This window comes from Penicillium canariense (genome assembly GCF_028826845.1).
Source record: "Penicillium canariense strain IBT 26290 chromosome Unknown utg000001l_segment0_segment0, whole genome shotgun sequence".
NCBI lineage: Eukaryota > Fungi > Ascomycota > Eurotiomycetes > Eurotiales > Aspergillaceae > Penicillium > Penicillium canariense.
Window position 1 is genome coordinate 7,031,805 of NW_026622728.1, and position 16,883 is coordinate 7,048,687.

Sequence of the window (16,883 nt, forward strand, 5' to 3'; positions counted from 1 at the left end):
CCATTGTGGCGTTTGGCGTCAGCCTCGGCAGCAAAGCCCAGCTAGCAGGGTAAATTTTCTCCATGGCGGAGTCATACTAGTCAAATGTCAAAGATCCATAGCTCATCCTCGATGCTGTGCATCGTACCGCAACGTCCTGGAAGGTGTCCACCGGCTAAGCTTCCTCTAAAGAAATGAGACAATCGGATCAGCATTGCCAATTACCAGCCTAGGACTGGACCAGATTGGACAATACTAAGCAATACTGAGCAATACAGTACTGCGAGACTATCTATGTGTCCTCGATCAAGCTAAGCGCCGATTTTGAGTTGCCTGACAGCTCCACCGGGAAAGAATAATTCCATTTGACTCCCGAGTAGGAAAGAGTGCCCCATCGCCCTTGATCCTTCTTGTTACGGGGGTCCATTATGCTCCATATTCATGCTTTCTATACCGAGAGAAATTGTCACTAGTTGGTTGCGCCTCCCCTTCAGAGATTTGACCTAGGAACGCGCCACTCCTGCCTCCCAGATGTCGATGGAACCCACCATGTAGGAAATCACAACCTATGAACAATGCCGCTATCTCCCTAAGCCCTGTGAGAGCTCCCTAGACTCATTTTGAAGCACGTAGTATCAGACCGTTACGCTGGCAGTGGTCAACATTCACGAGCTTGATTTGCTGCGGAAGTTGACAGAGTTAGGCCAGCGGCAACCGCCATTGACAACCCCCTCCCATTGTTCCACTGTATCAAAAATAATTAAGATAAAAGTTAAAATTAAAAAAAAAAAAATAAAAAAGGGAAGAAAAAGGATTCCAAGCATGTCATGAAAATAGGGACTAGGGTACTAGTCGATGGATGCTTCTTGTGCTTTGGGGCGGGAAGGAGGAAACAGGGGGGCCATACCGTAGAAGGATAGAAATTAAGGTTCATCTTGCATACGGAGGTTCTTGATGTCGAGACTTCATTTGAACCATTTGTTTTTCAGTCCCGTTCCAGCGTGCTATATCCAGATAAAATCCCTTGGCGTGGCCTCACGACCCTACGCCATTCATCTCGTCACCGGTTGAGCCCGGAAACGCTGGGCACTTTCTGATTGAGCCTCGCTTTGGTGGGTGGATGGAACACGTTTCTTCCAAGCAACATCCATCATGGCGGAGAATTTGACGGCCGAGTCATTCGCCGAGTATGGCATTGGAATGGCCTTCCTGCTGGTGCGGCTTTATGCGCGGCTGTCCTTGGGCGGGATTCGGGGACTGCGTCTGGATGACGCTTTTGCTGTTGCGGCCATGGTATGGCTCGCTGACTCGACAAAATTGATTTCTTCGCGTGGTCACTGACGGGTTTCGAATTTATAGGTCTTTTGGACTATGATGACGACCATCATCTATTTCCTGGGTAAATTGAATCAGACAAATATGAAAGTGTGTGTTTTGAGTGGCTAACCATGATGCAGGGTCGTATGGGACCAACATCGGTCTGACCGAGCAGTCCGCCATGCTCGTCCCGGACAGCAAAGTGCCCGATATGATTCTGGGCTCGAAGTTGGCCTTTTCGAACTGGATCTGGTATATGACCTATATCTGGTGTCAGAAGGGTGTTCTACTGTGTTTGTTCTGGAAGCTCACGTACGTCGTTGCCCCGTCGATATCGCGCCTCTATTCTGACTGGCTCTCTATTTCTACTTCTACAGACAGGGAACCTGGCACACTCATCTGGTCGCAGGAACCGCCGTATTATGCGTAGTGACCTGGCTTGCCTGCATCTTGACCCACGTCTGCCTGTGCACGCCCTTATACCACAATTGGCAGATCAAGCCCTACCCCGGAGGTGAGTACTACTCTGTGTGGCTCCGGCGCGCAACACAAGAAAAGAGACATTCACTTATTGGAGGAAAAAAAAACAGACCACTGCACCCTCAGACAGCCACTCTACGTCGTGATCGCCGTGCTGAACGTCATGTACGCCTCAACCAAGTCCATACATTCATCCCTCCCTAATCAGAAGACTAACATCAAACCACACTTCAGCACTGACATCTGCATCATGCTCATCCCAATTCCCATCCTCACCAAACTCCAAGTCCCCCTCCAACGCAAACTGATCCTAGCCGTCATGTTCTCCTCCGGCTTCTTCATCATGATCTGCACCGTCTTACGCTGCTACTATTCTCTCGGCGACATCACCAACCTCCCCATCGCCCTCGGCTGGGCCGACCGCGAATGCTTCGTCGCTGCCATCGTCGTCTCCCTACCGGGCATCAAGCCGCTCTTCCGCAACACGCGCTGGCTGGGCTCGACGAACCGCAAGGACTCCAAGGTCCCCTACCACAACGGCGATGGGTACAACCATTTCGGGTCCAAGACGTCAGGGAAGACGAAGACGTTTATTTCTTCGCGGCGCAGCATGAGTCACGGGCGCCACTATGAGATGGATAGTGTTTTGCGCACGGAGAAGGGGAGCCGTCTTTCATCCGGGGATAGCGAGGAGTATATCTTGGAGAGCGCGACGAGCCCGGCGCCTCGCGAGAACGGACAGGCACCGGAAAGTCTGGCCATCCATGTCACGACGGAGTATAGGCTTGAGTCGGAACGGGGCGGGGCGGGACGGTCTGTGAAGTCTCCTATGGTTTAGACGCGGGTGGGATGGTCGAGATCTAGATCTACAGTTCGCCTCTGAACATACCGCCGGCGGGGAGGTGAAGCACTGTTGTGAGTCGAAGTTGGAGGTACAAAACGGTGTATTATCATGGCTGCATGTAATGGGCATTCTTTGAGGACCACTCAGCAATCTAGCCGAAAGACCCATCTTTTGTGACGTCTAGATTGATCTCTATAAAATGCTAGAAGTGCAAGGAAGGTAAGACGAGGCCTAGACGGAAGAGGTCTACAGTGACGTTTCACTAGTCAAGGCCCAGGTAATTTAAGCCCGCCAAATTTGATCCCTTTGAACGAACTGCCTGACGCGCTGGTATTGCCCTAGTACTATATGGCACCAAAGCTGGCTGTATGTCAATGTTATATGAATCATGATATTTTGCTTGTAAGAATGAATGTAAGGGCGGGGTAGAGTATACGCATGTTGTTCTACCATGGCACAAGAGGAAGAAGCCGTCAAACAGAAAAACACAGGCTTCGTACAGTATCATCATTCTTTCCTCACGTCTCCACGTTCGCCTCCGTCCGCTCAACACCCCTCGTCAGTCAGCCAGTCCCCAGATGGGAAGGCATACACCATATCACGTGGAGCTGGCTTTGAAAAGGGTGTGCGTACGAAAGGAGCGGCGAAGGGCCATCGTGTATCGGGTTTTTAGATACGCGGCCATCCCATTCAGCATAACATTGATAGCACGTTCCTTTGGTGACTATCACGTCAAGAATTCTGCAGCGCTTTGGAGGCTCTATTGAGGAATGGCCGGCAGGAATGGCCTGCGCCTGGGGAAGTCGTGACTTCATAGAGAAGATGCCGGCCACGGGTTCGAGAGGCTGAACTCGAACAAGTAGGCAGGCAAGGCTCCTTGCTTTGGCTGTGCTAGTGTTCCGTAGCTAGATGAAGACCGCCGGTTATGAGCAATCTATCTCTGTGAGTCTCATTACCAGTTCACATCACTGAGCTGGAGTTTGCGGGACCGGAATGCAGAACGATTCGCGCCGGACTTGTCCACTCGCTGATTAGGAGGGATGCGCTTCTCAAAAGCTAGATTAGGCGTATCAGTTAGCACAGTTCGGGGAATCCATAGTTCCTCTTTTAGGTCTTACTCTCGGCAGTCTCGGGTTCGTTCGCGGCCTCGTAGTTCAGAACCAGGCTCTTAATACGCTGCTGCTCTTCCCGATCGGCTTGTTGCTGACTGCGCATAGCAACAGCAAAGCTGGAATCGGATGGAAGATCGATGGTGCGAGTCTATACCAAATTAGCATCCTAGCAGGCTGAGGATAGTGAACCATGAGTCTGACCTGTTGCTTGTTGCCCTTCTTCGTCATAAGCGAGAAAGCCATAGTCCGAGCAGGCATTGGTTCCGGTGTAGCCGGTTCAGTTGAAGACTCGGTCGGAGCGTTCTCGCGTGGAGGCCGTTTCATAGGCAAGGGGATGTCAAAGACTCCCTTGCGCTCAAACCGTCTCGAGTCCATGCTTTCGGCCATCATCTTTTCGAATTCCCGGTCAAAGTCGGCCTCAGCCTCCGGGTCGCGCTCCTCCTCCTGCCGCGTGACAACGATATGCTCGTCTTCGGAGTCGCTTTCGTCGTTCGCCTCCAGGTTCGGACCGGATGCCTGTTTGCAAATTAGAAAGTGCTTTCGCGGTTATAACAGAAAAGAATAGCATGTACCTCTGCTTCGTCGCTGGACTCCTGCTCATCTTCAATCTCAGGAATGGCATCCTCCTCTAGTTCCTCGTCGGACGAACTACTCTCCGCATCCTCCTCGTCAAGCTCGGCGGGTCTCTCGGAGTCCGGCACGTTGTAATTCTGGGCAACCGCCTCGCTGAACATGCGGGTAGCCTCTTCAGGATCGGTCGCCAGCTTCCACTGGGGCCGGAGGCTGGAGAAAGTGTCCTGGACCAGGAAATCGACATCCATGGGCAGCGGGTCCTTCGTGAACAGATAGTACTGGAAGAAAGTAAGGAAGAAATCGAGCTTCTTCTTCGCCGAACCGCGATCGAAGCAGTGGCCGCAGGTTTCGAGCAGGGTGCACGCCAAACGAAGTCGGAAAAAGTCATCTGGGGTGTCCAGCGCACTGATCTTCCCAGGGACGGGGGTACCGCCTTCGTGACCAAACGTGATGATGCGGTACAGCGTGTCAAAAATGACGGGGGAATCAATCATCTTGTAGTTGTAAAGCTCGCCCAGGTACTTGACTTCAGCGATGCGCTTCTGGTTGAACTTGAAATCATTCTGTTCCAGGCCAAGAGTGATCTGCTCGAGAACGTTGTCGACGATGCCAATTACAAAGTCCTGATGGTAGCGGTACAGCGCGCTGACAAGTATTGCCAGGAGATGGATGCTACCGTACTTGACTTTGACTGGTTTGCTGAAAACACGCTCCAGGATATCGATAACTTCTGGTTCCTCCCAGTGGAGCTTGCGGATGGTCTTCAGAACCTTAGTGTAGTTCCGTTTATTCATGTCCAGATAAAGCAACCGGCGGATGTACTGCTCCATCGGAGTACGCTCCTTCTGCTGAATAGCCGGTCGTGGGGGCGGATCAACATAGTAGATGGCATTTTCAATGACCATCCGTTCTTGTTGAGCCAAGTGCTGTACAGTCTTCTTCCGGCTTAGGGTCTCCAAGAAAGACGCCATTCGGGGTGATGTTTCGGGGTTGCGAAGCAAGTAGCGACCACAGTTTTCAAGGAGGTTACCAATGATCTCGATATTCATGCGCGAGAAGTCATCCAGGGAGACTTTGAAACAGTGAAAGATGATGTGCTCGGGAACCACGCCAAATTTGGTCAATTCAGCCAGGTAGCGCACATTGCTCATACGCACCTGGCCGAGGAATTCCTTCGACTTTCGCCGCTGCAAACTTCGGAACTCTTCATCGAGATAGCTTGTCAGACCTTGGGGAATGTCCGGCAAGTATTGTCCAAGAGTAGCCACCAAGCGCGAGTACAATGGGAGAAGGTCCACCCGGCCCTTCGGGATATCAGAGACAGCCTTTACCAGCCTGTTTCGAGAAGCCTTCGAGTTGACGAAGCAGAAGTCCAAAGCAAACTGGTCGACCTGGTCTTTAGTCTGAAGCTCGGGAAGCTTGCCGAGCAGAGCATCCACCTGGGCACCGACAGTCTTGCTAGCGATTGCCGTCGACTGGTCATCCGCATCTGCTGCGGCTCTTTCCTCCGAAGATTCAACCTTCTCTGCGGGAGACTCGTCCCCTTCTGTCTTCTTTTTGACAGGCTCCTCACCTTCGCCCTTCTTTTTCTTGCCATCTTCGAGAAGCACGGCGGGAACTTTGCCCTTCAAATCGACCAAGTTCTCGTAGAAACGTCTTTCCTCCTCGTCTTCCCAGATGCCGGCACCGTCACCTTGGCCACGGAGATAATCGGTGGTTTTCACCAGGCCAATGCCGCCACCAGCTCCAGCGTCTGTGGTCTCCTTCTCGACCAAGTCGGGCATCTCAGCACCCAGAGCCTCACACAAGACCTGAGTATTGGCCACGAGCTTCTCCAGGGACTTCGACTGCTTCTCGAAGTTCGATTGCCGGTCCTCGAAGATTTCACCACTCTTGACGTAAGCCTCAGCATTTCGGCGGCTCTGCGATGTCAGCGCCTTCTGATCACGAACCACATGGGCCTTGACGTCATCCAGGTAGCGAGTGAGAATGTTTCTGAATCGCTGCTGCGTCTTCTCTGGGACCAATGGCGGGTCTGCCTCCGCGGCAGATTCTGTGCTGCCATCCGGATTGTCTTGCTCCGCGGTGGATTTCGACGTCGCGCCATCCACTTCCACCGTCTTCCGTCCCTCCTCCACAAGCTTCGTGCCAAGGATATCCCAGCTAAAGCTCTTGACGAACAGGACTGCAAGCGGCAAGTTTGTATGGTCCCGGTCGTATCCCAGTAGATCCTTTAATACTTCCAGAGGGAAAGGTTCGGCCTGTTTCTCCAGTTCCTTCAGTGCAGCGGTGGATCTCGTAGCTCTCATCGGTACCTGGTCTGGAAGCTTGCCCGGGGCGGCATCTTTCCGTGCATCCTCCGGCCGCTCGGTATCATCCAAGGTTCTGAGAACACCGATAAGCCACAGCTCTGTGACGACACGAAGAAGGACCCGGTGCCGTGACAGACGTTCCTTTTCCTCCCTCTCGCGCATCTCCTGGGGGAGGGCCTTGAGTGAGGCCTTATCCATAGAGCTCATACCGCGTCCCAGGAGCCATCCGATCTGCTGGGTGAACTCCGCAGGCCCAAATCGCTGGTGCAAAGCGCAAATGATCTCCACGCCAGCAGCAATCTCCCCCGGAGATTTGAGCTTGCACAGACCCTCATAGCAGGCGGAAATGATCTCAGACAGGTATTTGTGGAGCGAGAGGGTGCGAATGTCAGCGAGGAAGGTAGAAAGGGCGGAAGCGCTGATGCCCGTCCGGAGGCGTTTGATGAAGGCCGTGTTCTTCTTCAGGGCCGAGTCAAGGGATTTGCTGACAGGGAATACATCTGTGTGTAGCCAGGCGGCCAGACGGTCAGGATCAAAGCCGCCCAATCAACGGAACAGCGTTTCGGGAAGAAGGAGGAGAAGAGGGGGGAGTAGTCACCAGTTTCGCCTTCCCAGACCCTCTCATTCAGATCGCGAAGCTCCCCTGCAGTAAGAACGAGGTCAGTTGAGTGATCCGCGAGACGTGGTCATGATCCAGCTGGCGCATACTTTTCTTCTGGCGATCCATGGCCGCGTGTGTGGTCGGAGCTAATTCAGTCGTGGCGTCCTCTCAGAACATCTGAAAGGAAATCGCAGAAGTGACTTGAATGCCACATTGGAGAAGCGGAGAAGAATCAATGCGGCGGGTGCTTCGAGCTTGTAGTGGGAGGCCGCAGTCGTGCGGTCGTGCGGTCGTGTGGATGGCGGAGGGAAGGCGGGCTGATTTGCAAGGCGGTGCGGAGGTTGGCTTGGAGATGGCCGGTTTGGTTCGCCAGCACTTTTCTATGGTCAACTTGCCTTCTACCTCTCTGGCTGCCGACCAGATTGCTTTGTCTATTGCTATGATGCATGGGATCTTCCCAACATAGTCTGATTCATACAACAACGGAATATGTGAACACAGCATTTTGAAGGCACATCACCGCACAATGCCTGACGCAAACCCCCACTCTTTTTAGAAGCCCCCGAGCCGCCCGCTGAGCTGAACCCCGCTAAGCAAGCCGGTGTGATCGCCTGCGGAACGGAGACCGGGCAGAAACACAGATGCAGGCGGCTCGTTTAGTTGCTTTCGTGGGTTCAGTGCTCTGGGCCCGTCTCTGTAAACCCGGTCGCTCGGCCTTGCTCGACATCCAGCAGTCGTTCCTGCAGCTGGTGCTTGTGGTCTTCGTTGCTCCAGCTTTGACGACGGTCGAATCTGGGTTTCCAAGACTGATTGGACTCTGCCTCTGGGTTGGGATCCGGCAGCTCCTGGGGATCACTGGAGGAGAGGGTTTGGGTGGCAGATTCCATAGGTTCTTTGGACCGGTCTGGGATGAGACCGTGGTGACTGGTGGATTGCATATTGATTTGGTTTCGACTGAGAGCTGAAGAACTTTGGAGAACCTTCCGGGTCGGGTTCAATCAGTGTAGATTGCCAGCTGGGTGGAGGGATTCTTTTTCACAGGAATCGAAGAGTTGGTGGTTCTGGATGCGGGGTTGATACTTAAGAGGCAATCACCCTACTCCGGTGGCGACGCTGGTGACGATGCTGACGGTTTTCGGGAGACGTTCATTGCGGGATCTATAGTATCTCGGTAGTATATTATCTTTCGATACAATCACGACAGCCTATTTACATTCTAACTGACAGACTCTCCATGAGACAGAGAAGCATGTTGCGATAATATAGCCCTGTCAGCTAGGAACGAGACACACGAGGTACCATCGTCTCCTCTATTATGCTTACACGGGAAATACACCGAGTATGCCAGCTAGGAGGCTACTACTATACTAGGCTACTGATAAATCGGCATGCCTCATCAAGAAACGTTTGTGTGACGTGCAGGTGGCGAAAATGCAGATCGATCAGTTACCGGGCTGAGTACCTAACTAGTTCGAAAGTCATTTCTCGGCACGGATGGTCTCCAGGAACATACATACGTAAAACAGCAGATGTGGGTGCAAAAGGGCAGTCTCGCATTACCGCTACAGGCCAAGGGGTCCGTGGCACTTCGAATCCTGCCGGGGAGTGTGAAAGTATTGTGCAGCAGGGAGCTACAGAAGTATGTCTCGGTTGATAATGGACCACACTACTAATAGGACGCGTAATGAGCATACCAGATTAACTACCGCAGTGTGGCTAAAAAGAGCACTAAAGATTAACTAACAACTTTTTTAATAGAAGAATTGACAAGCTAACGTACAAGTCGTGACGGCATCTAAGGCCGAGGGGAACAGGCAAAGACAAAAAAGCAGGGCTAGGATACATGATCTGAGAGTCCGTCTTATTGGAAACAAGATACCACAGGCAAAGCTGAGCTCGAAGTGGACCGAGCACCCAGGGTGGTTGAACAAAAACCAAGAATTCGAGTGGGGCAGGTTAGAGGACAAGGCAAACAAAGCAGAACATAGAGGCCGTCGAGTCCAGGAAACCATCACGCATCAGAGTAAACACTGCAGACGTCCCACGAGGGACGCAATTGGAGCCGATGCACAACGCGCTGCGAAAGCGCCACACATCGTACGCCACCATGCTGGAACGAGAGATAAAGGACTAAACTTAAAGGAACTAAAACAGGGTGAAAATTCAGGGTATGCCACACGCCACGCTATGCGGGCCACCGAGCACAGATGTCAAGGTGGCCAAGAACACTGCAAATATGTACTGAGAAAGCCGATCCAATTCGAGGAAGGGCGAGAAAATGGATCCGCGAGAGGTTCGATTTATTTCGGCTTCTTCCAGAAGTATTGCTGTGCAACGTTAGCTATGATGCTCAAAATGAATTGGAAAAAGGCCATATGGAGAGACAAACCTTGTGCTGCTTGCGGCAGTTGCGGAGTCCGGGCTTCCTGAGGTTGTTCACCACTGTCTCGCGGCGTCCCATGTCCTCATCGAAGTCGGGGATATAGTAGTACTCGCTTTCGAGGGGCTGGCCAGCGGCATCTTTGCCTTCACGCGCGACCTTGCCGATGCACTTGGTGTTTTCGAGGATGCTGCGAATGTTCGAGCGAGACGGGCCAGAAGTGTTGGATGCGTTGGACTTCCAGTACGAAGGGGGAAGGTTGTTCAAAATGGTGGAGAATGGAGTCGATGACAGGCGAGAGAAGGCCAGCTGGTTCACGGTATGGTTACGAACTCTTTCAAAGCTCTCGTCCTCCTCCTGGGTTTTCTCAGTGGTCTCGCTTTGCTCCTTTTGCTCGTGGGAGTTCAATGGCTGCTTGGGAGACTTGATGGGCTGGAGCGGCTGCGCCGGCAGCAAGCTGCGAGGCGAACGCGCAGAACGGATGGGAGAATCACCAGCATGGAAGGAGGCCATGCGGGGAAGCAGGTTTTCACCAAAGGGACCAAAGGAGTGGACAATAGGGTCGTTTTCCTCGTCGTTATCAGACTCCTCCTCGGGCCTCCTGATATCAATAGACTGCGAGATCTGCAGCATTTCACTGGCACGGCGAGCACTGTGGGAAGTAATGCCGCCAACGGTGTTGTGACGCTTCAAGGGGGAGGGCTCGTCTTCGTATACAACGACCGCGCCACGGGCACGAGAGGGAGTGAAGAGGGGCGACGAAGGCGGAACAGCACGTTGCACGGCAGGCGATGGCGAGAGTGGAGAAACCAGACGCTCGTTTTCAACAAAAGGGCTGTCCTGTAGTACCCGGCGGAGTTTCTTCTGGGTCGGTGTGCCTTCATCCCAAGTTTGTTCCGAGTCCGTAGACGGGCAATCCTTTCTATCATTTTCGTTCCGGGGCCATTGCACCAAGACGCGTGCCTCGTGCACGTCAATCATGATGTCCGCATCCTTGATATCCGATGTAAATGTCTTTCCCTTAGCCAAATCATACTTCTTTCCCTGGCAGTGAATCTTGATTCCATTCCAACCCATGCACATAATCTCAACCCTGTCCCGATCGAAGGGGTTTGGCGCCGGCTTGTAGGTGGCCTTGACATGAATACGAGAAATCATTCGGCTAGCAGCTAACTGGTGGTGGCATGAAGCACTGGACCGACCCATGAGCATAGACTCGCCATTTTCGGGCAACATGATTGTAGGGACCGCGGACAAGGGAGTTCGTTCCGACGCGGCAGAGAAGGTACGACGCGCTGCAGATCGAGCGGCGGCAGCAATTCCGGGCGGCGAAGACGACATAATATGTGTCGAGGAGGTTGGCACGGGGGTAGGATAGGTTGAGACGGCGGGTTCGCGTGCGACACGCTTCTGGGGCCTAGGAAGAGAGGGGGACGAGCTCAAGGGCTCGAAGGCAGGCAGCAGAGACGCCGGACGCTTCATGCCAGCGGCAGGAGCCAGGAAGGCCCTAGTTGGTGAGGAATCCATGATGCCCTAGAGGAGCCAAAGCCAAATCCACACGAATTATCTTTCCTTTGAAGTTGTGAGCGAGAACCGAGTCGGGCTCGAGGGACTCGCGTCACCGCGTATCCTATGGGACGAAAGGATGTTTGTAAAGAAAAGACAAACAGAGACGTGTAGAAGAGGACTTGGGCTCTCTACAGGAAAAGAGTGGGTAGAGAGGAGGAGGATTGGACGAGGGGAAGGGAGGAAAAGCTCGGGAGAAAAAGGTAAAGAGGTGTGTGGTGGTGGAATGCCCTGGGGCGGAGCGTCTCGTTCGCCCTGCGCGGAAATGCACGCTTCCAGCCCGAGACGCGTTCGATAGGCGCCGATGAGGGTTCACGGGCTCCACTGCCCTTTCACGCTCCCAATTCACCCTTTCCCAGCCCTTTTCCAAAAGATACTGTGTCAAATCGTAAAATAAAATCACCGGGCGCGTGAATTGTAGTGTTTTCTCTAGTCTGGGAGCCATCGACAGCTCTATACACTCGACTTCTGACAAAGCGCGGTCGCGTCTGAAATCACGTGTGGGCTAAGAGTGGATCGTGACAGGCACGCGAGTCGGAGTATGCAGTATGACAGACTCCTCCAGGTATGCACTGGGTGTCTTCAATGACATTGTTATGACCTCGAAATTGCAGTCGCTATGGAATTGGGCGCCTCCCATGAGTATGTGTTCAGGTATATGAGAGTAGAGCTTGCGACCTACAAGTGACCTTCACACACAAGTACGGCTACAAATAGAGATTAGAATGATTCCAAGTTTCTACCTTTTAACTTATTACCCAGAAGGGTACAAAGATTATCACATTAAGGCTGGTCATCAGAAAACGATTAAGACGCGGGGTGCCTCGAAATTTTCTACTTCGCGGGTTTTCACCGAGGCGCGTAGTTCCCGTTACTGTACTGACAAACCAGCCCCTCCTGTCACAACCGAAGTGGGATGTCTGCTCCATCCGAGGCCGAGGCCTAGTTAGCTAATGTCTTCATCAAAATTAGCCGCAAATCATCTTTGAGTATGCTTTTCTAGCCCTGGAACCCGATCGATATAGATACATGTTTCCCTTAGCTTACAGAATCAGCCTGATTGGATTTGAAAAACTGATCAAGTAGCCCACCTAAAGCCAGTCTATGAAACTGGCAAGCAGGCTACAGGGAACTTTGTGTTAGGATACGATATTTTTAAAAGTGTTTACACTAGCTGCCTTCTAAATATTTTTGTCAAATATGACAGCTAGGAAGCGGAGGAAGGTTACTGGGTAATAAGCGGCTCCCAGAGTGTAGCCCGGACTCACCCGCCGCCTTGAGCTACTGCATGGGCTGCCCTGGTCAACCACGTCGTCTCATCTTAGTTTCTCATCCTTCACCTGGTCCGGTAATAGCTGCACTGTTGTTGACTAATGCTTTTGGGGTTCATCCAGGGACCCTTTCCAATGATTCGGAACGTTCCGCAGAATTAACAGGGGCGAAAGTACTTCGAGACGGAATCGAGTCGTCTCGTTTCGACTGAACTAAGCCCAAGTTCTGCCTTCAGGACCGATCCCTTTTTTCGGACATTGTATAAATCCAAAAGACTCGACCGCGTACCACGTCAAGCGTACGCCGTACAAGTGGTAGAGAAGCGGGGTCGAAAGAGACTTGAGCGCTTATAACCTCGCCCGGCGCCTAGCTCAAACAGAGCAGCGAGCAGAGCAGGGATCAGGTTGATTGGCAAGCATATGCTCTGCTTGGCCAAAAGAAATTCACAAAACATGAAATCTTTCAACGTTGAAAGCTGTCATATTTGCCCATATTAACCAGCCTAGTATTACACTAGCTAATATGCCTGAAAGCACTTTGCACTCGTACGTATATGATATTTCAGATATGAAATGACACTGTACATAGAGAAGCAGGGTAACTTGTATTCTACCGAAGCATCTGCTTTGCCAAAGGATTGATGTCATACCGCATATATAGTAGCATGAGGTGTGTGGGTACCTTCGTGACCAGGGAAGCATTATATCACATTCCAGACGAGGTCAGGGGAATCCGTGTTACCTTCCATGGAGATGCACGAGTACCTGACCTTTTGCCTCTTAGTCACATTGTACTATATACCAATCGGCCCTTATCGAAGCTTAGATCTTCTACAAGTTCACCGATCTGGACATCGATGTCTGGATTCTTCTTTCGCTCTATTCCAGATTACACACCACCGCCCGAACTCGACGTGTTCCTGCGAAAGGGTGGCCGACAAGTACATTTTGAGTTCGGTAGCATTATCATCGGTGACCCGGAATCTCTAATAGAAATAATTCTTCGAGCTATCAAAGCATTACGCATTCGCGCGGTAGATTCCCGCGGCTTGAGTAAACTCGGGCATGCTCTATCAGACGACCAGGTTTTCTATCTTGAAGATTGCCCGCACGAATGGGTTATTCCAAAAGATCGCCGCTGTCATCACAGATGTGCGGGAACTACAGCATGTGGCTTGCGTTTGGGAAGACCCACTGTCACTGTGCCTTTCTTTAGGGAGTACATTTTCCTGTTCCCGGTCCCCTATCATGGCCTTGTACTGAGCTGCGTCTCAGCCAGCTCTTTTGGGGACTTGACAGCGTCCGGTGGGCTTGGACCAAAGCCCATTCGCTATCGATCTTGAAATGCGCAGGACTTGGCAGACACCATTCAATTCTGCCTCCATCCTGATTCCCAGGCAGCCGCCCGAGGTGTCGCGGAGTGAATGGGCCACGAATCGGGAGGTTCCGCGGCCATTACCTCTTTCCATCGCAGCTTATCAATAGAGAACATGCGATGCCATCTCATTACTTCCGAGCCCGCCGCATGGCGATTCAAACAGTCTTCCAGGCCCGCGTATACTCGTCAAAGGTTACAGCGGAGATGGTGGTCCAACATCATCGCTTGAAGATGACCGAGCTTCAGTCGTTAGTATACTTCCTAGTCTTACTCGCATTCACACTCGCGGCGTCCAACTTGATTAGCAATCTGCAAATAACAAAGTACGAAGTTTACCTAGTCGTCATACAGAATCGGGGATGGGATCCGTTACAGGGACCGCTTCCTCACTTCTCGGTAACCGTACCGATATTCTCAAAGCAACAGGCGGCATCTTTTCTTCGTTCGTACGTAGAATTCCGTCGCATGTCTCGAAGTCAATCAGGGCCTGTCAGTCCTGAATCTCCCCGCTCCCGATCTGCCAGCATGACACTCACAATGGAGGAATTTTCCATGAACTCAATGGACAGCACCAAGTCCTCAAAGCTAAAGACCACTGGCATGTCTATTGGAGTCAGCGAGGATTCTGGGCAAGGTAGTCAGCTATGACGACGAGAAGCATGCGAGAAGCTGACCAGAGGTCGCGTGCGCAAGGGATAAAAACAAAAAATATTTCTAATCCATCCAGGAAGGCAGAGGTAAGATGAAAATTGGTTGCACTTGAGGTACTGAGATAAGTCTAAACCAAGAGCGTCCGCAGGTACATACATATATACCCGACGACGCTCCGCTAAATTCAGAGAGAAAAAAATAGTAACAAAGATTGAATTTCCCCCCCAAGGCCCCGATCGAGCACATGATAAAAAAAAAAAAGTTTAAGATACACAGAAGAAAGCAACCCCTCAAGTAACAAACCGTGATATAGACAGAAGCGCCAGCGGCGGAGAGTGAAAGGGGAAAGAGGGTGGGGGTTACCACCACCCCAATCCTCCTTCTCTCGATCCACTGCTAACGCGGTTCAGATGGTAGATCGAGAAAGAAGAAAAATGAAAACTAAGGATCATGCATGACCGTGGGGCTTTGTATTTTCTTGGGTCGGGAACCGAAACCGGAACCCAGTGGGTTGGGAGCCGCTTATTCGTAGAAGACGAAGTAGGCGTTGCCGGAGGAGGAGGCAGCCTGCGAAGGGGAGTGTGGTTAGAAAAGCGTTACAGGCTGGTGGAATGGGTTGGAATGGGGAGGTGAAGGAAACTTACAGTGCAGCCGTTGCTTCCAGAGATCAGACCAGCGTTGTTGTAGAAGTTGCCGTTGCCGTCGTAGCGGCAGTTGTCGCTCAGGTCGTCGCCGACCAGCTTGATCTTGAAGTCCAGGTTGGCATCGGTGGTGGGCTCGTTCTTGAACATGGACAACCAGGTGGAGCCGGCGGAGTAGCCAACACCCAGGTTCATGGGGGCCCAGTTGCCGATGCTCTCAGAGCCGTCACCCCACTGGCAGCCCTTCTCGATGGAGACGCCCTTGTTGTTGACATAGTACTGAGCGGAGGTGGTCTTGCCCTCCCACTTGAAGTAGGTGTTGCCGTTGGGGCAAGTCAGGGGGTGGGTCTCACCGGCGGAGGCGGACAGCGGGATGGTCTCGGACTCGGTACCGGGGTAGTCGGTACGGCAGACAGCGACGTGGTCACCCAGCTCGTTGCGGACGTTGACACCACCAGTGCCCTCAATGCAGAGAGTCTTGTATGCAGAGTTGGTCAGGTACAGCTTGCCGTTCTTGCACTCCAGACCACCGACGGACTGGCCAGTGGCACCCTGGGTCACGGGCCACTGCGACTTCTGGTAACCGGCAGGGCAGGCGTACGAGCACATAGCGCCGCTGGTGCAGGAGTCACCGGTGATGGCGGTGACGATCTCGCTGACCACCGCGTCGACAATTGTGACGTACTGGATACCAGAGTAACCGCCTAGGCCGAGATAGTCGAGGGCAACGGCGCCGTACTCGGAGGGGAAGGTACCGCAGTCAATCTCTCCATCGGGGAACTCAGAAGTGACACCGGTGCCGCTCGAGCTGGGGGAGCTGGAGGCAGCGGCGTGGGTGGAGGAGCTGCTGGAGCTGCTGGTGGGGATCACAGTGCTAGTGCTAGTGGAGCTGGGGGTGATGGCAGCGGAGGTCTCGAGGAGCACCTGAGCAACAACGGTGGAGATCGGGACCGGAGTGGAAGTCGAGGTGCTCACGGGAGTGCTGGTGCTGGTTGGGCAAGCGTTAGGGATGGCGGAGCCGAGCCACTCGAGTTCGTGGGCAGCGAGACCGGCGCAAGCATCGTTCTCACTGATGACCTCGGGGGCACCACTCTTCGTGGGGTCCAGCACAACGAAGTCGTAGACGGTGGGACCAGCCGCAACAGCGGTCTCGGTCTCGGTCTCAACGGCACGCTTGTGGAAGTGAGCGTGGCCGTGGCCGTGGGCGGCCACCAGGGAGCCCGCCGTGGCGAGAGTCACGGCAACAGAGTTGGTGAACTTCATTGCGTTTCAGGAATTCAAATTTTCGAATCTGTGTCAAAGAGATTCTGTCAGTTCCATCTTGTTCTTTTCTCCATGTTGATCGATAGGGGATATGAGTCTGGTTGCGGTGGGGATTCTCCGTGATTCATGCGATGGCCGGCGCCAGACGAGGTCACAGGAGTTTCCATCGCACTGTCGCATGGCGCATTAAGTCTGCTCGAGTCGCTGACAGCCGATGAACAGATAGCCCGACTGCTCATCGCCATGAATCACGACCATCCGCACGCAGTTGTGTCCAGACGAGTCAAGAACGTCTCACATACATCAACGGCAAGCCAGTCGCGCGCGTTCGTAAAGGGCTGTACACAAAGGGGGTAGAGATCGAATCGTGGGGAGGTCGAGAGAATGACAGGATTTTCCTAAATGAACGTGGTAGAGAGAACGAATCCCTCTGGTCGGATGGGAAAACTCGAGGAGACTGAGGCTGGGGAAGGGGAGAGAAGGAGAGTAAAACCCCAGGGGTGAGGGCGAAAGGA

The 16,883-nt window shown here is 52.8% G+C and overlaps 6 protein-coding genes across 6 annotated transcripts; 2 read left to right on the plus strand and 4 right to left on the minus strand.

Annotated features, from left to right (window-relative positions):
- Positions 1-1,131: 1,131 nt before the first annotated feature.
- On the plus strand, positions 1,132-2,614 carry N7482_002417 (uncharacterized protein; the record flags this gene model as incomplete). Its single annotated transcript, XM_056684542.1, has 6 exons — positions 1,132-1,272; positions 1,339-1,378; positions 1,437-1,608; positions 1,674-1,810; positions 1,887-1,941; positions 2,011-2,614. 6 exons carry the CDS (start codon positions 1,132-1,134, stop codon positions 2,612-2,614), a joined length of 1,149 nt encoding a protein of 382 aa, XP_056548148.1.
- A 958-nt stretch (positions 2,615-3,572) lies between these two features.
- N7482_002418 (regulator of nonsense transcripts 2) lies at positions 3,573-7,344 on the minus strand (the record flags this gene model as incomplete). Its single annotated transcript, XM_056684543.1, has 6 exons — positions 3,573-3,676; positions 3,739-3,880; positions 3,934-4,248; positions 4,305-7,117; positions 7,216-7,260; positions 7,326-7,344. 6 exons carry the CDS (start codon positions 7,342-7,344, stop codon positions 3,573-3,575), a joined length of 3,438 nt encoding a protein of 1,145 aa, XP_056548149.1.
- Positions 7,345-7,892: 548 nt separating this feature from the next.
- On the minus strand, positions 7,893-8,156 carry N7482_002419 (uncharacterized protein; the record flags this gene model as incomplete). Its single annotated transcript, XM_056684544.1, has 1 exon — positions 7,893-8,156. The coding sequence occupies one exon, from the start codon at positions 8,154-8,156 to the stop codon at positions 7,893-7,895; it is 264 nt and encodes an 87-aa protein (XP_056548150.1).
- Positions 8,157-9,518: 1,362 nt separating this feature from the next.
- Positions 9,519-11,125, minus strand: fhdA (putative transcription factor Tos4; the record flags this gene model as incomplete). Its single annotated transcript, XM_056684545.1, has 2 exons — positions 9,519-9,545; positions 9,608-11,125. The coding sequence occupies 2 exons, from the start codon at positions 11,123-11,125 to the stop codon at positions 9,519-9,521; spliced, it is 1,545 nt and encodes a 514-aa protein (XP_056548151.1).
- A 2,654-nt stretch (positions 11,126-13,779) lies between these two features.
- On the plus strand, positions 13,780-14,461 carry N7482_002421 (uncharacterized protein; the record flags this gene model as incomplete). Its single annotated transcript, XM_056684546.1, has 2 exons — positions 13,780-13,878; positions 13,910-14,461. 2 exons carry the CDS (start codon positions 13,780-13,782, stop codon positions 14,459-14,461), a joined length of 651 nt encoding a protein of 216 aa, XP_056548152.1.
- A 525-nt stretch (positions 14,462-14,986) lies between these two features.
- sun1 (SUN family protein UTH1) lies at positions 14,987-16,368 on the minus strand (the record flags this gene model as incomplete). Its single annotated transcript, XM_056684547.1, has 2 exons — positions 14,987-15,031; positions 15,109-16,368. The coding sequence occupies 2 exons, from the start codon at positions 16,366-16,368 to the stop codon at positions 14,987-14,989; spliced, it is 1,305 nt and encodes a 434-aa protein (XP_056548153.1).
- Between the last annotated feature and the right edge of the window lie 515 nt (positions 16,369-16,883).